Raw genomic sequence first — 24,026 nt, 5'->3', positions numbered from 1 at the left:
CTCTTGGAGCACACCGGAGCTGTTGGCTCTGCTGGGTCAGTGAGGAGAGGAGGCTGTGCCATCCCAGCTGCACTCAAGCCATGGGAACTTCGATGCCGATGAGCAGATCTCTCATGGCTTGTGTGATAAGGGCCAGGAATGGGACACGCAGCAGTGCCATGGGAACATAAAGTGCTGAGGCAGGTGTGCCAGAAGTCAAGGGAGGAAAACTGTTTTTCTGGTGCTGCGCCAAACACCTGCCCCTTTGATAAGGAGCTGGTCACCATCCTCGGTGACCCCACCTCCACCGCCAAGAGCCCTGTGGATATTTGGGGGGGTGGGGCTGGAGACAGTGGAGAGTGTAATGGTCCCTCGCTCTCCACTCGGCCTCACTACAGCCCCCTCTGAGCCACTCTAATAGCCCTGGTATATGGCTACTCCAAATCAGCCGCCAGTGATCACCTCAATGCTCCACCCCTGGGGAAACTTTCCCCTTCAGTTTCACAAATATTATTCAGAGTGCAGCAGGCTGCTATGACCAAGAGCATATTTCCCTTGTTGACGTCTAACTTGCCATAAAGGCAGTGCCAGCGACCATTTAATCTGCCAAACGCACATTCAGTGGGCATTCTCCACCATTCTTCAGCCTGTTGTTGAAGTTTACTTGCTGCTATCAAGGTTTTCAGTGTAAGGCTTCAGTGTAAGAGCCATGGGAGTAAGGGGTAGGCTGGGTCTCCCAGGCTCACTGTGGGCATTTCAACATACCCCATTGGAATCTTCTGGTCCGGAAAGAAAGTCCCTGCTTGCAGCTTTCTCTACAGACCAGTGTTCCTGAAGACGTGCCACCCCACACTGATGTCAGTGAAATGGTCCCGGTGATCCACAAGCACCTGCAATACCATAGAGAAGTAGCCCTTTCTCTTGATGTACTCTATTGCAAGATGCTCCAGGGCCAAAATTGGAATATGTGTGCCATCTATCACCCCCCTGCAGTTAGGGAATCCCATTGCCACAAAGCCATCCACAAATTCTCACACACTTCCCAGAATCACAGTCCTTCATAGCAGGATGCAAGTAATGGCCAGTTTGGGGTTCTGGCTGCCAGCCCCTTGCCAGTCGGGGTCCCAGCCACCAGCCCCGCTCAGCCTCCTGCTGGCCTGGGGTTCCGTTCACCCAGGCCGCCAGGAGGCTGAGCGGATCCGGCGGCCAGGACCCTGGCGGGCAGTGGGCTGAGCAGGCTGAGCAGGGCCAGCGGCTGGGACCCCGGCTAGCAGGAGCCAGCGTACAGAACCCCAGACTGGCAACGGGCTGAGCAGCTCAGCCTGCTGCCGGTCTGGGATCCCAGCCGCCGGCCCTACTCAGCCCGCTGACGATCTGGGGTTCTGGCTGCCGGCCCCTTGCCAGCCAGGGTCTCAGCCACCAGCCCTGCTCAGCTTCCTGCCGGCAGCCAGAACCCCAGATCGCCAGCGGGCTGAGCAGGGCTGGGGAAGCGCTAGGGTGACCAGACGTCCCGATTTTATCGGGACCGTCCCGATATTTCCTTGTTTGTCCCGCGTCCCGACCGACATGCGGTCGGGACACTGGACAAACAAGGAAATGCACCGGAGCCTAGAGCCCGGAAGTGCTCGCACCCCCCCCCCGCCCCGACTCCGCCCCCTCCTCCCCCGATTGGCTCCCTCCCCGAATCCCCGCCTCTTCCCCGGGCTCACCATTCCTCCTCCCTCCACAAGCGCTGGAGGGAGGCCCGGGAGACGCAGGGGAAGCGCGGGGCCGGGGTGAGTGAGAGTCCGGCCTGGCCCCGAGCAGGCAGGACGCAGTCGGGCGGTAGGGAGAGGAGGGGGGCGGCCCGCGGTGCCAGGCGGCGGCTGTTCTCCCCCCCGGGCAGCGGGACTCGGGAGCAGCCACTGCTGCAGCTCCCACTGCCGCGGGGGAGGAAGCGGCCATGGCGCTCCGCGGCTGCGGCGCCTCCAAACCCCCCGAGCCGGGGCCTGCTGCGGGGACCCAGCAGCGCGTACGCTGGGCCCAGCCCCTGGCCAGTCGCGTCTGGGCTCTGCCCAGCTGGTGCAATCCCGCGGCGGCCCCAGAGCGGAGGCATCGGCAGCCCAGCCCCGTTCGTTCCCCTGCGGGACCCGAGCGGGACGGGGGGGCTGGGGCCTGCTGCCCCCGCTCCGGGGCCGCCGCGGGATAGCACCAGCTGGGCAGCAGCCCAGACGCGACTGGCCAGGGGCTGGGCCCAGCGTACGCGCTGCTGGGTTCCCGCAGCAGGCCCCGGCTCGGGGGGTTCGGGGGCGCCACAGCCGCAGCCGAGCGCCATGGCCGCTTCCTCCCCCGCGGCAGTGGGAGCTGCAGCAGCGACTGCTCCCGAGTCCCGCTGCCCGGGGGGGAGAACAGCCGCCGCCTGGCCCCGCGGGCCGCCCCCCTCCTCTCCCTACCACCCAACTGAGTCCTGCCTGCTCGGGACCAGGCCGGACTCTCACTCACCCCGGCCCCGCACTTCCCCTGAGTCTCCCGGGCCTCCCTCCAGCGCTTGCGGAGGAAGGGTTTTTTGTTTTTTTTTTTGGCCCCGCCCCCCGCCACGCCCCCCCCACGTCACCCCCCCCCCCCCGCGTCCCGATATTTGTCTTTGGTGATCTGGTCACCCTAGGAAGCGCCGGCTGGGGGCGCAGGGTCTGGAGGCTGCCCGGCAAACCGTAAAGCCGGTAGCGCTTGGGCAGCCCTTTTCGGGTGGCTGGGAGGGAGGAGGGGGAGTTAGGGCGGGGACTTTGGGGAAGGGGCGGGGAAAGGGCGGAGTTGGGGCGGGGCCGGGGTGGGGGAAGGGGCGGGACTGGGGGTGGGAAAGGGGCGGGGCTAGGGCCCGTGGAGTGTCCTCTTTTTTTTATTTTTTAAATATGGTAACCCTAACAAATATGTTTGGCACTGGGCCCACAGAAAGTTAATCCAGCCCTGGTTGGTCTAAGCATGTGACTGTTGCAGCCAGTGTGTGAGGGCCTAGGTTTAAATCCCTGATGGATGCAGGTTTTTTGCAAAGTGGAACAATATTGCAAATTGTCTCCAGCCTCTTCCTAAATGCAGAGAGAGAGAGAAAGAGCAGAGGGTTGTTGTCAAAGGAGCCCAGGGTCAGAGTGATTTAGAAAGTCCTCGGAGGGATACTTTTTGGAGGTCTCAATGGGGTGGCAGAGCTGGAGTGAATTAGAGAAACATAAAGGGGGTTCAGAACTGGAGTATCCCAGGGAAACAGAAGATGGGGTTGCATTAGAGAGTCCTGCTTCACAGGGTGACACCTTCCTCTCAAACTCTATGTTCACCCCTTGTCCTCTTCACACGAGGTTCTGTGAGTGGCTAATAGGTTTGGACATTGGCAGTGGTGGGCTTGGATGCTGTGACCCTAAAGAAATTGAAACCTACAGCAACCACCTTAAAAGGCTCAGGGGTAAAGCTAGGAATCCCAACTCCTGTTTCTTCCTGACCATCCTCAGTCAGTGACTAGCTCGTGATCTGAAGGATGAAGGTTTATATCTGTTGTGTGGGTTCTGATTTTGCGAGGGGAGTGGGGTCTACTGGGTTAAAGCAAGGGAGGATGGGAATCAGAACTCCTGGTTTTGAACCCTGTTCCTTGGAGAGGAGTGGGATCTGATTGGTTAGAAGAGAGTGGATGAAGATTCAGAACTCCTGGGTCCATTTCCCAATGCTTGGAGGGCAGTGGGATGTAATGTGTCAGAGCAGGCCCAGCGGTAGCAGTCAGGACCCGTGGGTTCTATTCCCGACACTAGGAAAAATGTTGAGCTTGGGCTTGCAAGCACAGAGACCCTCGTGGGAAAACCACAAAACATTTCCAGCACATTCATTACGTCTTCAGTGGCTTATGTTCTTACTATCCCCAATCTCACACAACAAGCCAGTGATTGCTATGCCAGTATCAGGTTTTATGAAGTGTAGGGAGCTCAGAGAGTTGCAGACTGAGGAGAAATGTTCAAAAACGATGAAAAGAACAATGAGAAATAACAGGTAATTGTGAGGAATATGAGGATTATCCATTATCAGATTGAATACACAATACCAGCGGGGTGAACTGATGGATAATCCTTAATTAAAGTATGGGGAGTTAGTTGGCCACTATGTGGCAGCAGGGAGTGCAAGATAGGTAGTTGCTGGCTTTAATATATAATGCAAAATATGGGCACCCGAGGGTGGAGGTGGGGAAGGAGCGGCTATACTGTATAATGGGCACTAGGGGCAGGAGAAAGTGAGGGTGCAAACACCTGAACAAAGTGACCAGTGTTTAGAGGTGGGAGAGGAACCAGATGCCAAGGCTGGTGTGAAAGCATCCACTGCTTGCTCTCTACACCCAGACTGCACCCAGTGCCTCCTCCACATAGAGCACAGGGAGCCTCTTCCAGCAGCCAATGACAATTTGCTTTGAAATCCCTCTCCCAGTGTAAGAGAACATCGGCAATTTCGGGTCAGGTTAAATAAACATTGGGTGATGGTGCCAAAATTTTTGCTCTTGCATAGGCCGCCCTGGATGGGTATCCCACCCTCAAAGCAGATGTTGTTGATGGATGGGATGGATGCATGGATGAAGGTGTGGAGCAGATTCCAGTATATTTTTCGGGCCCTCATCATCTTTTCACAGTAGTCAGCAGGCACGGTGGCTGGGGATGTTGTATTGTCCACGTGGTTCTTATTGAATTTGTCATTCAGATCCTCCCATGGCTGTCCGCTGGCCAGAGCCAGGCAGGCGACTAGCAGGATGAGGGGCAGCAGGAACACAGGGTGGAGTCTGCTTGGGACCATGACCGTGCCTGTCACTGGGTCGACCTGCAGTGGGGGGGGGGGATGGATGGAGATAGCGCGGGGTGGGGTTGGCTTCCTCCATGGAGCCTCCTGGGCCCATCCCCCTCGCGTGATCACCTCCCATTGTATGAACCCAATTTTGCCAGGTGCTTCACAGACCCTGACTGAGATCAGGGCCCCTTCCTCTAACCTACTCTTCCCTACTCTCCTCCCAGTCCGAGGGATAGAATTCAGGTGTCCTGAGTTTCAGACTCTGGCCAAGATGGGACCTCCAATGGGCCAGCTGCTGCAAAGCCCCCTACTGAAATCAGCCCCCATCTGTAACCCACTGTTTCCCATTCCCCACCCAGAGGTGGAGGTTGAACCCAGGAGCCTTGTCTCCCAGCACCCTCCCCCCACAGCTCTAACCACTAGAACATGTTGCCATCAGAAAGCCTTTGAAAAGGTCCCTCACCAAAGGCCTTTAAGCAATGTAAACAGTCATGGTATAAGAGGGAAGGTTCTCTCATGGATCAGTAACTGGTTAAACAATAGGAAACCAAGGATAGGAATAAATGATCAGTTTTCAGAATGGAGAGGTAAATAGCGAGATTGCCCAGGGATCTGTTGGGCACTGCTGTTCAACATATTCATAAATGATCTGGAAAAAGGTGTAAACAATGAGGTGGCAAAGTTTGCAGATGACATAAAAAAGCTAGTTAAGTCCAAAGCAGACTGTGAAGAGTTACTAAGGGATCTCACAACACTGGGTGAGTGGGTAACAAAGTAAGAGATGAAATTCAGTGTTGATCAATGCAAAGTAATGCACATTGGAAAACATAACCCCAACTATACATACAAAATGATGGGGTCTAAATTAGCTGTTACCACTCAAGAAAGAGATCTTGGAGTCAGTGTGAAGAGTTCTCTGAAAATATCTGCTCAATGTGCAGCAGCAGTCAAAAAAGCAAACAGAATGTTAGGAACCACTAGGACAGGGATAGATGTTTAAACAGTAAATATCGTAATGCCACTGTATAAATCCATGGTACACCCACATCTCGAATACTATGTGCATATCTGGTCGCCCCCATCTCAGAAATGATATATTGGAATTGGAAAAGGTACAGAAAAGGGCAACAAAAATGATAAGGAGTACTTGTGGCACCTTAGAGACTAACAAATTTATTTGAGCTCAAATAAATTTGTTAGTCTCTAAGATGCCACAAGTACTCCTGTTCTTTTTGCGGCTACAGACTAACACGGATCCTACTCTGAAACCTGTCAAAAATGATTAGGGGTATGGATCAGCTTCCTTAGGAGGAGAGACTAAAAACACTGGGATTGATCAGCTTGGAAAAGAGATGACTAAAGGAGCATATGATTGAGGTCTATACAATTATGAATGGGGAGGAGAAAATGAATAGGGAAGTGTTATTTCCCCTTAACATAACACAAGAACCAGGAGTCAACCCATGGAATTAATAGGCAGCAGGTTTAAAACAAATATTAAGAAATACGTCTTCACATAACACACAGTCAACCTATGGAACTTGTTATCAGGGGATGCTGTGAAGGCCAAATGTATAACTAGGTTCAAAAAATAATTATTTAAGTTCATGGAGGATAGGTCCATCAATGGCTATTAGCCAAGATGGTCAGGGATGCAACCCCATGCTCTGGGTGTCCCTAAGCCCCTGACTGCCAGTTGCTGGGACTGGACACCAGGGAATGGATCACTCAACAATTGTCCTGTTCTGCCCATTACCTTTGAAACATCTGGCATTGGCCCCATCAGAAGACAGGCTCTTGGGTTAGGTGTATCATTCATCTGACCCAGTATGGCCATTCTTATGTTCTCCCTGAAAACGAACCCTGCAGTTACAATCCCATGTGACATTGTTTTCTCTTCTATCCCAGCTGGTGGAATCTCTTGCAGCTTACCCAAGTCTTGTTTTTTCCTTGTCGTCAGAGTGATGGATCCCAGCCTCATCTGAGCTGAACCGCACCTGATCCTCCTTCCCATCTTGGAGCAGGTTATATAGAGCCCAGCCGGATATGGAGTGGGAGGGGGAAACCCAATAAACAATTGGGTAAGGACAATTTCCTGAATCTGGCAATTAAAAACATTGGCATAGAAGGCAGGGCGTGGGTGGGGAACAAATAGCACATGTCCTGCTAGAGACCTGGGCTCCACATAAACATCTCAGGGTGCATCTACCCATCAAGTGAAGATGCGATTGTAGTGCGGGTAGGTAGAGCTGTTCCAGCTTTAACCTAGATAGTGTGGGCAACAATACTAGGTGGCACAGAATTCACTGTGGGGTAGCTGCCCCAGTACCAGTTCACCAGGAACAATGGTAAGGACTCTGGTTTCCGACCCATGCTACAGTACATGTCAACATTTCCCCACAGCTATTGTTACCCATGCCTCTTAGATTACAGCTAGTGTAGGAATGCTGCAATCACACCTTCATTTGCTGTGTAGATGCACCCTGAGTCCTGACCCACTGGCACCTTCCTAATACAGTCCTAGCCCAGAAACTAACAGCTCTGCCAGTGCCCCACAATCCTGACCCACAGCCCCTGCTATCCCAGCCCTGGGCTCTGTTGCAGTAATTTAGATGGCATATATGGGCCCAGACAGTTGATGGTGTTAACATGACCCTGTCACTGTCCAGGATTTAACAGTGTTAAATAAGGTTCGGGGTTTGGTCTCCAGAGCCCTAGACCTGCCCAGTCCCATGGCAAATGCACCATTGACAATCCTTTTAATCTTTCATTAAAGATACAGAAAAGTTGGAAAAACAGCTCCAACATATGAAATGTAAAGTATTAACTCCTTTATATGACTACACACCTTGTTCCCTTCCCCTCAGATCTGGTGACCCCATCTCAAAAAGATATATTGGAATTGGAAAAGTTTCAGAAAAGGGCAACAAAAATGATTAGGGGTGTGGAACAGCTTCCGTATGAGGAGAGATTAATAAGACTGTTTTCAGAGTAGCAGCCATGTTAGTCTGTATCCGCAAAAAGAACAGGAGTACTTGTGGCACCTCAGAGACTAACAAACTTATTTGAGCATAAACTTTCATGGGCTACAGCCCACTTCATCGGATGCATGCCGTGGAAAATACAGTAGGAAGATATATATATACACAGAGAACATGAAACAATGGGTGAGCTCACCTTAACTGATCACTCTCGTTAGAGTGTGTATGGTAACACCCATTGTTTCATGTTCACAGACTGGACATCTTCCTAGTCTGGGCACAATCCTTTCCCCTGGTACAGTCCTTGTTCCAGCTCAGGTGGTAGCTAGGGGATTTCTCATGACTTCAGCCTCATAGATTCATAGATTCTAGGACTGGAAGGGACCTCGAGAGGTCATCGAGTCCAGTCCCCTGCCCACATGGCAGGACCAAATACTGTCTAGACCATCCCTGATAGACATTTATCTAATCTACTCTTAAATAACTCCAGAGATGGAGATTCCACAACCTCCCTAGGCAATTTATTCCAGTGTTTAACCACCCTGACAGTTAGGAACTTTTTCCTAATGTCCAACCTAGACCTCCCTTGCTGCAGTTTAAACCCATTGCTTCTTGTTCTATCCTTAGAGGCTAAGGTGAACAAGTTTTTTCCCTCCTACTTATGACACCCTTTTAAATACCTGAAAACTGCTATCATGTCCCCTCTCAGTCTTCTCTTTTCCAAACTAAACAAACCCAATTCTTTCAGCCTTCCTTCATAGGTCATGTTCTCAAAACCTTTAATCATTCTTGTTGCTCTTCTCTGGACCCTCTCCAATTTCTCCACATCTTTTTTGAAATGCGGTGCCCAGAACTGGACATAATACTCCAGCTGAGGCCTAACCAGAGCAGAGTAGAGCGGAAGAATGACTTCTCCTGTCTTGCTCACAACACACCTGTTAATACATCCCAGAATCATGTTTGCTATTTTTTGCAACAGCATCACACTGTTGACTCATATTTAGCTTGTGGTCCACTATAACCCCTAGATCCCTTTCTGCCGTACTCCTTCCTAGACAGTCTCTTCCTATTCTGTATGTGTGAAACTGATTGTTTCTTCCTAAGTGGAGCACTTTGCATTTGTCTTTGTTAAACTTCATCCTGTTTAACTCAGACCATTTCTCCAATTTGTCCAGATCATTTTGAATTATGACCCTGTCCTCCAAAGCAGTTGCAATCCCTCCCAGTTTGGTATCATCCGCAAACTTAATACGCGTACTTTCTATGCCAATATCTAAGTCGTTGATGAAGATATTGAACAGAGCCGGTCCCAAAACAGACCCCTGCGGTACCCCACTCGTTATGCCTTTCCAGCAGGATTGGGAACCATTAATAACAACTCTCTGAGTACAGTTATCCAGTCAGTTATGCACCCACCCATCTAAATTGTATTTGCCTAGTTTATCGATAAGAATATCATGCGAGACCGTATCAAATGCCTTACTAAAGTCTAGGTATATCACATCCACAGCTTCACCCTTATCCACAAGGCTCATTATCCTATCAAAGAAAGCTATTAGATTGGTTTGACATGATTTGTTCTTCACAAATCCATGCTGGCTGTTCCCTATCACCTTACCACCTTCCAAGTGTTTGCAGATGATTTCCTTAATTACTTGCTCCATTATCTTCCCTGGCACAGAAGTTAAACTAACTGGTCTGTAGTTTCCTGGGTTGTTTTTATTTCCCTTTTTATAGGTGGGCACTATATTTGCCCTTTTCCAGTCTTCTGGAATCTCTCCCGTCTCCCATGATTTTCCAAAGATAATAGCTAGAGGCTCAGATACCTCCTCTATTAGCTCCTTGAGTATTCTAGGATGCATTTCATCAGGCCCTGGTGACTTGCAGGCATCTAACTTTTCTAAGTGATTTTTAACTTGTTCTTTTTTTATTTTATCTGCTAAACCTACCCCCTTCCCATTAGCATTCACTATGTTAGGCATTCCTTCAGACTTCTCGGTGAAGACCGAAACAAAGAAGTCATTAAGCATCTCTGCCATTTCCAAGTTTCCTGATACTGTTTCTCCCTCTTCACTAAGCAGGGGGCCTACCCTGTCTTTGGTCTTCCTCTTGCTTCTAATGTATTGATAAAAAGTCTTCTTGTTTCCCTTTATTCCTGTAGCTAGTTTGAGCTCATTTTGTGCCTTTGCCTTTCTAATCTTGCCCCTGCATTCCTGTGTTGTTTGCCTATATTCATCCTTTGTAATCTGTCCATTTTTTATATGACTCCTTTTTATTTTTTAGATCTTGCAAGATCTCGTGGTTAAGCCAAGGTGGTCTTTTGCCACATTTTCTATCTTTCCTAACCAGCGGAATAGCTTGCTTTTGGGCCCTTAATAGTGTCCCTTTGAAAAACTGCCAACTCTCCTCAGTTGTTTTTCCCCTCAGTCTTGATTCCCATGGGACCTTACCTATCAGCTCTCTGAGCTTCCCAAAATCTGCCTTCCTGAAATCCATTGTCTCTATTTTCCTGTTCTCCCTTCTACCCTTTCTTAGAATTGCAAACTCTATGATTTCATGATCACTTTCACCCAGGCTGCCTTCTACTTTCAAATTCTCAACGAGTTCCTCCCTATTTGTTAAAATCAAGTCTAGAACAGCTTCCCCCCAGTAGCTTTTTCAACTTTCTGACATAAAAAGTTGTCTGCAATGCAGTCCAAGAATTTGTTGGATAGTCTGTGCCCCGCTGTGTTATTTTCCCAACATATATCCGGATAGTTGAAGTCCCCCATCACCTGTATGAATGCACCTCCTTTGTTCTGTTTCACAACCTTATATATCTTTTGCACAAGGCGGGAATCCTTTGTCCCTCTGGGTTCCCATCCCTCCTTCTAAATGGAAAAGCATCAGATTAAAGATGGATTCCAGTTCAGGTGACATGATCACATGTCACTGTGTAAGACTTCAAGCCCTCATTCCTCCAAGCCTGACTCACAGGAAGGTCTGCAAGCAAACAGAGCATCCACAGTCAATTGTCCTGGTTGATGGGAGCCATCAAAATTCCAAACCACCATTAATGGCCCACACTTTGCATAATTACAATAGGACCTCAGAGTTATATTTCATATTTCTAGTTTCAGGTACAAGATTGATACATACATACAAATATGATGACCACATTCAGTAGATTATAAGCTTTGTAATGATACCTTTCAAGACACCTTTTGCATGAAGCATATTCCAGTTACATTATATTCACACTTATTAGCATATTTTCATAAAATCATATAGAGAGCAACGTCACACTGACCTCCCCATGCCATGCTCCATTGCCTCCATGGGGGCCCACAAATATGTTTGGCGCTATGCCCACAAAAGGTTAATCCGGCCCTGCTGCACACAGTTCCAGGAAGGTGACTTTGCACGTCCAAAAGTTTTGAAGTCACTGCTCATCATCCAAGACCTGCATAACGATGCGATCCCACCACTCAGTGCTTGTTTCCTGAGCCCAATAGCGACAGTCCATCATGTGCAGCTGCTTCGTGAATGCCAAAAGTAATCTGGGGTTGTTTCTTTCCATGGCACTCAGCAGGGCAGGCACCGTGGATTCTTGTTCAGGTTTGCAGCTCATGAAATACTGCATGATCAGCTGTGTTGTGTTCATAACACTTATCACAAGACTGGTGAGCAGTGCAGGATCCATGCTTTCAGGCAGAGATGCTGGGTGCACAGTTTACAGGGGCTGTTGAAAAACAGCACAAAATGTAGTCGGAACCAATGGAATGATGGGACAGAAAAAACTGCATCATGGGAGGGTCAGCCTACATACGTGATGCACTGCAATCCATTCCCACAACTCCTAGCAGCAGAAGGTGAAGAGTTGCACAGTCGGATAGCTACCCATTGTTCACTGCTCTCTCTCTTGATGCTAGATCAACAACTGTGCACACGCTCCACCAACATGAGGAGTGTTGTGTGACCATGCACAAGCGATGCAATTATATCCATTGATGAATGTTGGCGTAACTTGCATTATTTAACTCTGTGGTGTAGACATAGCCTCAGCGGGACTTGGGAGTGGGGTCAGTGGCCTCTGATGAACTTTCAAGTGGGGCGTAGTAGAAACCCCTTGACAGTTCCACATCATTGTGACGGGTTGGAACACAGAAACCCCCTGGGAGCTGTCACCTGATGTGCCAAGACTACTTCTGCTCCTCCTTTCCCTGACAGCTCGGGACTCCGGCACCCTGTCTTGCTGAGCCAGACACTCCTGTCTGCTCCAACAAAGACCCAGGGTCTGAATTACTTGCCCCAAAGCTGCAGGTTTACCTGAAAGCAGCTCACAGAAGTGTGCTTGTCTTTAGCACTCAGATGTCCAACTCCCATTGGGGTCTAAACCCAAATAAATCCGTTTTACCCTGTATAAAGCTTATGCGGGGTAAACTGTTTGCCCTCTATAACACTGATAAAGAGATATGCACAGTTGTTTGCTCCCCCAGGTATTAATACATACTCTGAGTTACTTAATAAGTAAAAAGTGATTTTATTAAATACAGAAAGTAGGATTTAAGTGCTTCCAAGTAGTAACAGACAGAACAAAGTAAGTCACCAAGCAAAATAAAATAAAATGCGCAAATTTATGTCTAATCAAACTGAATACAGATAATTTCACCCTCAGAGATGCTTCAGTAAGTTTTTTTCTCAGACTGGACACCTTCCAGGCCTGGGCACAATTCTTTCCTCTGGTACAGCTCTTGTTCCAGATCAGGTGGTAGCTAGGGGATTCTTCATGATGGCTCCTCTCCCTCCCTTTGTTCTGTTCCACTCCTTTATATATCTTTTGCATAAGGCGGGAATCCTTTGTCTCTCTTTGGGTTTCCTCCCCCCCCGACACACTGGAAAAGCACCAGGTTAAAGATGGATGTCACTGTAAGACCCCATGCCTTCATTCCTCCCAGCCTGACTCACAGGAAGGCTTGCCTGCAAACTGAGCCCCAGTCAATTGTTCTGGTTGATGGGAGCCATAAAGATGCCAAACCACCATTAATGGCCTACACTTTGCATAATTACAATAGACCCTCAGAGTTATATTTCATATTTCTAGTCCCAGATACAAGAGTTATACATTTATACAAATAAGATGATCACACTCAGTAGATTATAAGATTTGTATTGATACCATACAAGAGACCTTTTGCATGAAGCATATTCCAGTTACATTATATTTACTCATTAACATATTTTTATAAAACCATATAGACTGCACAACGTCACAATCATAACACCCCCTTAGCCCCATACATCTGGGAGTGCTTCATCCTTTCCCACATTTCCCACCCCACTTTGCTCTGGCCCCTGTTCTTTTCTTCCCAGGCCCTCAGGCTCACTCCCTTCCCTGTCTGGGGTGCTGGGAATGAGGCGCAGCAGCATTGCTGGGGTAGCCCAGGGCTGGGCTAGCAGGGACTGTGCATTGGAATTAAGGGGCATTGGCAGAACTGTTTGAAGCCCGCATCTTGGCCAACACACCTGTCATTTCTCCACTTCCCCAGCCCACCTGACAGGTTATTTGCTTTTACTCCCAGTTCATAGGAACTTCTCGTGACCAGCTCTGTTTGCTGAATGTCACCTTCCGTATCTCACTGGCCACCTGCACATCTGGGCTCCATATAATGCAGACTAGAGCAGGAGGAGGCTCAGTGGCTTTCCTTTCAGCAGGGATCTGGATCCATCTCTCAGACAGGAACCCCAGCACAAGGACAAGGTGAGTCGATGACCCAGCTGGGGTCAGGTGAGGAGTGTCATCAATGTTCAGCGTGAGGGTCAGCTGATGTTCTCCTGAATTCAAGTGGCTAAAGCTGGAGCAGCTGGGACCCAGGACTTCTGGTTGCTATCTCCAGCTCTGGGAGGAGAATGGGGTCTAATGGGTTAGATCAGTGGTGGGGCTGGAAATCAGGACTCCTGCCTGAAGGGAAGAACATGTCACCTACAGATTTGAGCAGAGGGCTCAGCAGACCCCACTGTGGCTCCGCTGAGTACTAGAGCAGGAGTTTCCACCAGTTTAGATCTTACCTGTGAGCTGCAGAATTTCAAAAAGCAAAGCGGGTGAGAGGGGTTGGGTCAGTTCACATAGAGAGGGAAGCTCAGGCTATTGGCTCATTTTAAATTATTTATTTAAAGGGGAATAAAATAAAGAGACTGGGCTGAGAGCACCTGGGGTCACATTCAGCATCCCATGTTGTGCAAAGCTGGGCTGACTGTCTGACCAGTGCTACTTGGGTCCCCTTGTTACCCAGGGTTTTCAGAACCCACAGCCAGGGTAACTTACCTGTTTCACTCCAGGCGGTGTCAGGAATAAATCAATAGGGACAGCAATTCTGTCTGATCAAGGATTAAATGGAAGTAAGTGCACTCTGCAGTGCATTAGATTTAAGCACACACAGACATAAGCAATAGAACATCCCAGATATTTACCTAACATCTGGAACAGTACTGAGTAATTAACAGCAGGTTTGTAGTGGCCAGTTGCTCACCCACCAGGGAGAAAAGGTGTCAGGAAAAATGTCTCTCAAGATGGCTTCAGAGCACTGCTCCAAAGTACACTCTAATCTTTTATAACTAACTTCTACAAAATACACGGGTCATAACGACCCCTACTGGATCATCACTTTTCCTAACTTTCAATAAACTTCTAATATCAGAGGAGCCCAGATTCAAGGTCTTCCATCCACCAAGGTTTTCAGTCTCACGTGTTTACTTGTCTGTCCCCTCCTCCCACTCTGATTAGCAGAAACTGCCAGCTAGATATGACCTTGCTTCTAAAAGCCTGTTTCCAAATTAACCCTTAACGGTATGTGGTGTTCTATTTCATTAATTCATGGTGACTGAATGCACATAATATGGCTGCAATTAGTTTGATCACATTCTGGGGTACATACAACACTCAAATCCAGGGCAACAATTGTGGACCAATCTGCAAGGAGCTCACCGGAGGCAGGCGGGCTGGAGGAGATGAGCGGGTGGAGGGCCAGGGTGGAAACGGGTCCCCTCTGCCCCATATGTCCATCCCTCCCTTTCCCCCCCACTGCAGGGTGATCCAAAGGCAGAGGCACCATGGCCCAGAGGGGACACCACCTGATACTGCTGCTCGTCTGGCTGGCCACGTGGCTGACTCTAGCCAGGGGGGAGACGCGCTATGAGAAGTTCTTGAGGCAGCACGTCGATTACCCAAAGAGCAGTGCCCTGGACTCCAGGACCTACTGCAACCAGATGATGCAGCGCCGGGGCATGACCTCAGCGGTCTGCAAGTTCACCAACACCTTCGTCCATGCCAGTGCTACCACCATCACCACTGTCTGCGGCTCTGGGGGGACCCCGGCGAGTGGGGACCTGCGAGACAGCAAAGCCTCCTTCGCCCTCACCACCTGCCGGCTGCAGGGGGGATCACAGACACCGCCCTGCAACTACAATGCAGACACCAGCACCCAACGCATCCGCATCGCCTGTGTGGGGGGGTCCTTGTGCACTACGACAAATCAATATAGCCTGGGCCCATTGCACAGCACGCTCAGTTCCCCCAGCCCCTGCTCTGCTGCTGCCCCGAGTGTGATTATATTGCAGAGCCATCCCTTCTCCACTCCCTGCTGCTCCTTATGCCCATTATACAGTATAGCTGCCCTTTCCCACCCCCACCCTCTGCTGCCCCTAGTGCCCATTATATAGTATAGCCGCCTCTTCCCCATCCCCACCCTCTGCCACCCTAGTGCCCATTATACAGTATAGCCGCTCCTTCCCCACCCCCACCCTCTGCTGCCCCTAGTGCCCATTATACAGTATAGCTGCCCCTTTCCCACCCCCACCCTCTGCCACCCTAGTGCCCATTATACAGTATAGCTGCCTCTTCCCCACCCCCACCCTCTGCCACCCTAGTGCCCATTATACAGTATAGCTGCCCCTTCCCCATTCCTCAGCCCCTGCTGCCTCTAGTGGCCTGTATGTAATAATGTGAGCCGGATCTATGACCATGACCCTGAGATGCTGCTGTGATACAATTAATACATCATCATCATCATCATCATCATCATCATAAATGCAGCGTTTTCTGGGTTGGTGATGTGGCATAAAGATTCCACTAGGTGGAGCCCTGGATGCAGTTACTGGGCTGCCTCCTGCAATAAAACATGATTGCAAATGCAGGGTGGCTGGGTCTGCTGTTGTGCCGGACTTGATGCAGAGAAATCAGACTTTTCTCTCTCCCTCTTTCTTCCTGCTGCAAGCTCCCCAACCGCAGAAGGGTGTGTGGGATGACGAGGGTGTGTTGGGAAATGATTTACAAGTCCATTCCCTTTTAGGGCTTCCCCTTGGCTTTGAGATAGTCTCAGCATAAGGCTGGCTCTGGCGGGCAGGGAGTGGGGTAAAATGTGTGTGCCCCCTACAGATCCGGCCCTAGGTCATTGACACTGTATTTTAGTTTATAAGTCCCTATATAGCGAACAAATATTTGATAATGGACTCGTCAATCTAGTCGAGAAAAGTATAACAAGATCCAACGGCTGGAAGTTGAAGGTAGACAAATTCAGACTGGAAAGAAGGTGTAAATGTTTAACAGAGACGGCCAAGTGAGCCAGAAATGTGTGGAGGAGCAGGGGGCTCTGGCTCGCTCAGCCCCTATCCCCAGCATCCAGGCCCAAGTTGGGAGCGGAGGGAGTGGGCTGCTGCCACCTCCCCAGCTGGGCTTTCTCACAGGCAGCCGCGGCGCTGCACAGAGGCGGTGACCTTGAGTGGCCACCTTCAGGCGGTGTGAGAAGCAGCTCTGTCCCGACCCTTCTGCTCCCTGACTGGGCCCGTCTGCCGGGGTCAGGGGCTGAGTGAGCCAGAAACGTGCCAGGGGGAGGGGCAGTGGGCGGACAGAGCCCATGCTCCCCCCCAAAAAACTTTGGCATAGAGAGAGTGGTGGCCCCAGGTTGAGCAGAAGTCACTGGGAAAGTTCTTGGGAGCAGGGTCCCTCTGTTCAGCTGGAGGTAGGGGCATTGCCTGCAGCCCTCCCCTGAGGAGGTGTCTGTGGAGGCGCAGGAGCTCCGGGAAGACACTGGTGCTGTGAATCTCCCCAGACCAGGGCCAGCCCCATCCCCAGCCCAGCCCAGAGACATGTGCTCCCAGCGCTTGTGGCCCCAGCCCCCCAGGAGCTGGCATGATTGGCTGCCCTGGCCCAGGGGAGGTGGGGCAGGAAGGTTCCTCCCAGATGTGACATATGTGGTGGTCACGGTGACCCCCCTTTACATTGTGCCCTCCCCCACCCCAGTATCAGCAGTCACGGGTCATCTCTGCAAGAGGGTAATTAACCATTGGCACAATCTACCAAGGGTTGTGGTGGATGCTCCATTGCTCACAATTTTTAACTCAAGATGGGATGTTTTTCTAAAAGCTCTGCTCCAGGAATTATTGGGGGGCAGGTCTCCTGCCTGTGTGATCCAGGAGGTCGGGCTAGATGGTCACAGTGGTCCCTTCTGGCCTTGGAATCGATGAATCTAGTGAGTACTGACTCCAATCCGGCCATAGAGCCTGCTGTGGGAGTTGGGGGTGATGGTCAGGAATGCGATATGGGGCGCTGCCCCTTTTGGGATGCCAGCCCCAGTCCTGCTCCATGGCATGGGTTCTTGCTGGCTATGAAGGGGATACAGGACCTTTCCCCTCTCGGTGACACCAATTTCTCTGTGGCCATAAGCTGGGTGGCTCAGTGGGGGTAGGGAAGGGGCTACAGGGTGTCACAGAGTGTGGGGGGACTCAGGGCCCTGCACCCCCGGCTTCCTGTGATTCACCATGACTCTCAGCCAGCAAGTAAAGCAGAAGGTTTATTTAGATGACAGGAATACAGTCCAGGACAGGTCTTGCAGGCACAGACAACAGGACCCCCCTCAGTTGGGTCCATCTTGGGGTCTCAGGGCACCCCAGCCCCCTGGGAGGTCAGAGCCCCGTCTGCCTCCCAGCCATGTCACCAGCCAGCTCCTGAAAACTCTCCCCTCAGCGACCCCCCCCCCACAGCCTTTGTTCAGTTTCCCGGGCAAATGTGTCACCTGGCCTCTAACCTCTTCCTGGGTTCTCATGTTACATGCTCAGGTATTCTCCGTTGGTCAGTCTCCCATCCCCCAATGCAGACTATCCTAGCCACACTCTCCTGTTAACATTCACAGACCACAGTAAGAACAGTCCCAGTTCATCACACAGGATTTTTATCTCCGGAGTATCAGGTGCGAAGTTGTAGGACAAAAGCCTAATGGGAAGAAATTGTCTCAAGTAAAATTGTGCTCCATTTTGTTTATTTTGCCTTATACTCCATTTTGCTAGCTTTGAATTAGCAAGAAGAAATTGTTCTGGGTTTATTCTTTACTGATTGTGTTAATGATTGTTTCTAGAAGGATAGAAGTTTTATGGCTGTAATTGCCTTATTTACTGTTCGTGTGAGTGAAGAACGTGTGGTGATTAACTGAGACAGGACAACTGGCCTGGATGGTCAAGGGAGTGGAATGATCCAGGATGGCAGACTGACGACCCTAAAGCAAAGGACGAGATAAGGAGTTGAGCCAGAGGGACGAGATAAGAAACAGCTGCGGATCCTCCCGGTAACAACTCAAAATAATGCTAAACAGAGCAATCTTGAATCCCTCATGATTGACAGCTCCGGTGTGACACAGCAAGGTCCAGAGACTTGTATGGGAAGTTATCACTATAAAAGAAGGGTGTATGGCCATGGGACTTTGGGTTCGTTCTGAATCAACACCGGAGCTTCAAAAGCATTCGACAGAGCCCAGCTCCCCTCCCTGGTTGCAGTTTCAGCTGGCCACTGAAACTGAACAAGCAACACTAAGGATGTAACTATAAGATCCAGCTGCAGAACCTTTTTTGGGGGGGGGGTTATGAATGGAAGCATATGCTGATTTCAGTGCTTAAATTGTACGCTCAGTAAATGTGGTGTGTTGCCTTATCCCCTTTTAAAAGACTCTGTGCTTCTTCTAAGCATAACAATGTGGCTGCAGCTCAGCAGGGTCTGCCTGGCTGCAGATGTGAGTCTGGGAGGGGATCTGGGAGCATAGAGGTTTCATCTGAGGTCTGGCTCATCTGCTTGCAGCCAAAGTTTCCATGGGGCTGGAAGGGTCCCCGTGCCCCACAGCCACCTCTGGGGCTTTGTCCAGACAGGTTTGCAGTGCAGAGGCAGAGCTGGATTCTCCTACCCCTGCTCCTTTCACCCCCTGCTCTGCAGCTCCCACAAACAGCAGGGCATTTATTCAGCCATCACCACAGCAGTGCCCCTTTGCCGTGATACAGCATCCGGCATCCATGCCAGGCACCTCCAAGCCCTTTACACAGACCGGGCCAGAATCTTCACCCCCTTCTCACAGGCGTGGGGAACCGAGGCAGAGACGGGAGATGGAAGAGGGCCCATGACGCTCAGTGCGGTCAACGTGAGAGGGAAATATTAATGGGGATGAGCCCTGTGACTCAGAGTGCTGAGCTGGTACATTGCAGGTTATGGGGACAGGGTGAAGCGCCTCGGGATGGCGGTCACTTTTCACTGCCTTTGCCTGCGTGGACATCTAAAGGATTGCTGCAGGAGAATGGGGGGGATGCAAGTGGGGCAATTTGCCCCAGGCCCAGGGCCCGCAGGGGCCCCGCGAGCCCTGGCCCGGTGGCAGTCCGGGTCTTCGGCGGCATTTCGGCGGCAGGGGGCCCTTCAGTGCTGCTGAAGGGTCCCCCGCCGCCGAAATGCCAACGAAGACCCGGACCGCCGCCAGGTGAGTACAAGCGCCACAGCTCTCCCGCTTTGCCCCAGGCCCCCTGAATCCTCTGGGAGGCCCTGCCATTGCCCCAGGCTGTATCATCTCTGGGGGGGCATCTCGCCCAGCTGAGATCTTCCTGTCGAGGTGCCCTGGTCCCTTCGCAGCTCTCACAGCCTCCTGGGCTGCAGAAAGGTGTGTAGTGCCCCTGCCCCTTTCACTAGCCCGGTTCTGGGGCAGAGGCTCTATGTCTCCCCTCTCCTGCCCCTTTCATGGGCTCCTGACTGCACCACCCCCAGTTCCCCAGGGCCCAGCCTGCTTTCCAGGGGCATGGAGTGGCTGAGAGGAGCGGAGAGTGGGTGTTCGGGGGGGTCAAAGCAACAGGGGGATGTGATGGACACTCAGCGCAATCAGCACAGTGGAAGGGGTGCTGGAGGAGCAGGGGTTGGGGAGTCACAGCAGCTGTGTGGACATGGGGGTCGGAGCAGAGCGGGCGAGTGTTGGAACAAAGCTGGGGTTAGCGGGGTGGAAAGGCCAGGGTGAGAGAGGTGCAGTGGGAGTTGTTGGAGGGGCTTCAGCTCTGTCCCCCACCCAATACCTCCACATCCATCCATCTGAGGTTTCTGGCCATTAGCCACATTTCCCAGATGGGAAACTGAGTCACAGAGTGTCAAAGGGCTTGTCTACATGGGACATTACACTGCCCCCTGTGCCCCTCCATGTTCTGCATGGCACACCCAGGGGAAGCTCTCACAACCCTGGGGCCAAGGGCTGAGGAAAGTGGAACGGGGAGGGGGGGGAAGGGGGGACTTGAAAAGCCTTCCAGCCAAGCCCTTTGAGAGATGGTGGATGAGACGGAATAATGGAACATCCCATCTGAGCCGAGAGCCTGCGGCAGGGAGTGACTGGGCCCAGTCAAACAAAACACTCCTGGGTTCTAGCCCCCGGCTCTGGCAGGGAAGTGGGGGTCTAGTGGTTAGAGCAGGGGGGCTGGGAGCCAGGACTCCTGGGTCCTCTCCAGGCTCTAGGAGGGGAGTAGGCCCTAGTGGATTAGACCAAGGGGGGGCTGGGAGGTGGGACTCCTGGGTTCTCTCCCCAGCTCTGAGAGGGAAGTGGGGTCTAGTGGTTAGAGCAGCAGGGGCTGGGCGCCAGGACAATGGACACCTTAAGGAAGCCTCATGAGAAAAGAAAGCTACTGCCAGCAGGAGCTGGCAAAGGGAGCAGAGGGTCCTGGGGAGAGGCAGAGCCCCTGGGAAATGGGCTGAGAAGGCTTCAAAGGGGAGGTCTCCTCAGGGGGCAGCTAGTGTGGGGGACCACCAGGAAAAGAAACTGAGTTAGGATGCTCCCAGGAGGGAGCTGCTTTGAAAGGGAGGCACTATGCAACCCAAGTCCCAGGGGAACCTGCTCTTGCCACCGGCAGAAGGATATCACCAGGGAGCAGCGCCAGAGCAGAGGGAAGGTCCATGCAGTTTGATCCCAGCAGGAGGGTCTCTTCACCAGCTAGGGGCAAGAGGCCCTGACTTCAGAAGGGTATTCTTTGCCACTGGGGGCTGGCCAGTAAAGCACCTGGACATACGTGAGGTTAATGGACTAAGGTTAACTCGCCCCCTCACTCTCCAGCTGGAGATGCTGGGGCAAAGGCCTATTTGCAAAACGCCTTCGGGTTAAAGAAACTAGGCTCTGCTCAATATACGTAAGAATCATTGGACTTATTGAAAACCCACCAGAGCAAATGAGGCAGAGATGGAATTACAATGTTGCACTGGGCCACCAGGGGGAGCTCCAGGGGTGAAGGCCACCATTCTGCTTCTCTTTCCATAACTCCATGAAAAGAGAAAAACTACGGTTGCCAATTTTGGTCAGACGTATTCCCGGAGGTAGGAGCACCCTGCTCTGAGCTCCTCTGGGACAGGAAAGACGAGACTAGCTTAGTTATCCTGGGGCAGTGTCTTGTGCTGCAAGAGTCAGGACTTCTAGGTTCAATTCCTGACTCTGCACGTGGGGCAAGGCACGTCCCTTCTCTGTGCCTCGGTTTCCCATTCTGCACAATGGGGTTGCAGTAACAGTCTCTTTCCCAATGTAGGGCCTGATCCACAGCCAGGGAAAGACTCCAGTTGGTTGCAATGGGTCTGGGATAAGGCCCATAATTTGCAAAGCCAGGCAGTGTGGGCTAGAGGAGAGGGAATGGGGCTGGGATCCAGGACACGTGGGTTCTGTTCCCAGTTCTGGCCTGTTGTGTGACCTTAGCCCTGATGCTTTGCTGCCAATGCCTCAGTTTCCCCTCCCAACCTTTCTCTCTCTTCTCTGGAAGCTCTTCAGGGCAGGGGTTGTCTCTTACTCTGACTGTGCAGTGCCCTGATCTCAGTTGCAGCCCCTAGGTGTTCCCAGAGCACCAATGTGACGATGTGGTTCTGGCGGAATCCAACTGAGAGTGCCAACTTAGGACAAATTGCTCAAACAGGGCAGTTACAGCCCAAGGCTGGGGTTTTTCCACCTCTAAGGCAAACCAAACTAGCCAGACTAAGAGGACTTCGGTCTCACCCCACTGGCTAACCGCAAGTCTCACAAGCAATTTCCTTAGACACTCCAGTTTCCCAGTATCACCACCAGTACCACTCGTTATGGGGACAAATGGTTATGAAAACCAATACCCCAGTAAAAGAAAAAAAGGTTCTCCTGATCCCAAAGGACCAAGACCCAGACCCAGGTCAATATACAGATCAGATCTTACCCACAAATCACTCTGTTGCCAATCCTTTAGAATCTAAAATCTAAAGGTTTCTTGATAAAAGAAGAAAAATAGAGATGAGAGTTAGGATCAGTTAAATGGAATCAATTACATACAGTAATGGCAAAGTTCTTGGTTCAGACTTGCAGCAGCGATAAAATAAACTGCAGGTTCAAATCAAGTCTCTGGAATACATCCCCCGCTGGGATGGGTCCTCAGTCCTTTGTTCAGAGCTTCAGTTTGTAGCAAAGTCTCTCCAGAGGTAAGAAGCAGGATTGAAGACAAAATGGAGATGAGGCATCAGCCTTATATAGTCTTTTCCAGGTGTAAGAACACCTCTTTGTTCTTACTGTGGAAAATTACAGCAAAATGGAGTCTGGAGTCACATGGGCCAATTCCTGCATACTTTGCTGAGTCTGAAGGCATATTTGCCTTCTCTCAATGGGTCCATTGTATAGGTGATGGTCCTTAATGGGCCATCAAGCAGGCTAGGCAGAGCTAATCCCAGCTTGTCTGGGATGTCACCCAGAAGCATAGCGTAAATTTGTCATACAGACAGTATAGAGCCAATATTCATAACTTCAACTACAAAACTGATACACACATATAGACAGCATAATCATAACCAGCAAACCATAACCCTGTCGTAGACACCTCATTTGACCCCCTTTATACAAGATTTGGGTGCCACTACAGGACCTTGGTTGCAACAATGATCTATATGGTCCCAGTTTATGTCAATAACGTCACAACCAATAACCAATTCCTAGGAGACTAACAGGGTATCACAGGTGGCTCCATGTCTACAGGGGGGAGAGAGTTCATTGCTGTGCTAGAGTCCCAGCGTTGCCTGTCATGACTGGGTCCCATGTGCTCGGTGCTGAACAAACACAACGCCAGGGACAAGCCTGGCAGCAGAGACCCTACAGTGTAACAGCCACCGGCAGAGAAAGGGGTGGGGATGGGGACAGAACATGGAGGCCAGAGACCATGGTGTCCCTGGCATGTTAGAGACAGGCATTGTGGCTGCTGGGTTGAATGGGGGGTAGAGGAAGGATGTGGAGGAATGGGAGGGGGCCATCGGTCAGGACTGAAGGGTGCTGGTAAAGCTGTGTTGGGGGCAGAGCTGAGGTATGAGGATGCTGTGGACAGGGACTGAGGGGCACTGGCAGGGCTGTGTTGGGGGCAGAGCTGAGGTAGGAGGATGCTGTGGGTAGGGACTGAGGGGCACCAGCAGATCTTTGACACTTGACAGCAAATATTTACCAAACCTGGTGCCCACTTTTTATGGCCATTGACTGGGAGTCTCTGCTCCCCAGCTGTGTTTGCTGAGTTGCTCATTGTGTGTCTCCCGCCCTCGGGCTCCATATAAGGGCCCCAGAGTGGGAGGAGGCTCAGATGCTTTCCGGATCCAGCTCCCAGACGAGCCCCAGGACAAGGTGAGGTGGCGACCCAGCTGGGGTCAGGTTCTGAGGTGTCTTCCTAGCTCTGGGGGTGCATTGGGGCTGGTGAGTCAGAGAAGGTGGGGGCCGTGAGCCAGAACTCCTGGGCAGAGCTGGGCTAGAACCTTTCAGCCGATAGTCATTTGCTCTCCAAACAAACGCCCTTTTGGTCGACACGAAATGAGCTGCGAATTCCTGTGTCGGCTGAACCTGAGAGAACAAAACGTGGCAGAAATGGCCATGTGAGAGGCTCTGCGTCAGGTGGGAATTTTTCATTTTGAGGCTGGGTATTCTGATAAAAGCAGCGGAAGATGAGAGATACAGGATGGCTGAGGAGAAAATACCGGCCCTTTAGCCCCGAGGT

General features: G+C 51.2%; 1 protein-coding gene across 1 annotated transcript; it reads left to right on the top strand.

The window, feature by feature from the left end:
- The first annotated feature begins 13,134 nt into the window (after positions 1 to 13,134).
- Positions 13,135 to 15,357, top strand: LOC128846795 (ribonuclease-like). Its single transcript, XM_054046034.1, is given in 3 exon segments — positions 13,135 to 13,485; positions 14,812 to 15,237; positions 15,240 to 15,357. Coding segments are annotated over 2 exon segments (429 nt in total). The 5' UTR covers positions 13,135 to 13,485; positions 14,812 to 14,834; the 3' UTR covers positions 15,266 to 15,357.
- Positions 15,358 to 24,026: the final 8,669 nt, after the last annotated feature.

The sequence above is a fragment of the Malaclemys terrapin genome, chromosome 12 (genome assembly GCF_027887155.1).
Source record: "Malaclemys terrapin pileata isolate rMalTer1 chromosome 12, rMalTer1.hap1, whole genome shotgun sequence".
In the NCBI taxonomy this organism is placed as follows: domain Eukaryota; kingdom Metazoa; phylum Chordata; order Testudines; family Emydidae; genus Malaclemys; species Malaclemys terrapin.
Note: the sequence above shows the minus strand (reverse complement) of the source record. Positions and strands in the feature narration are given on the sequence as shown.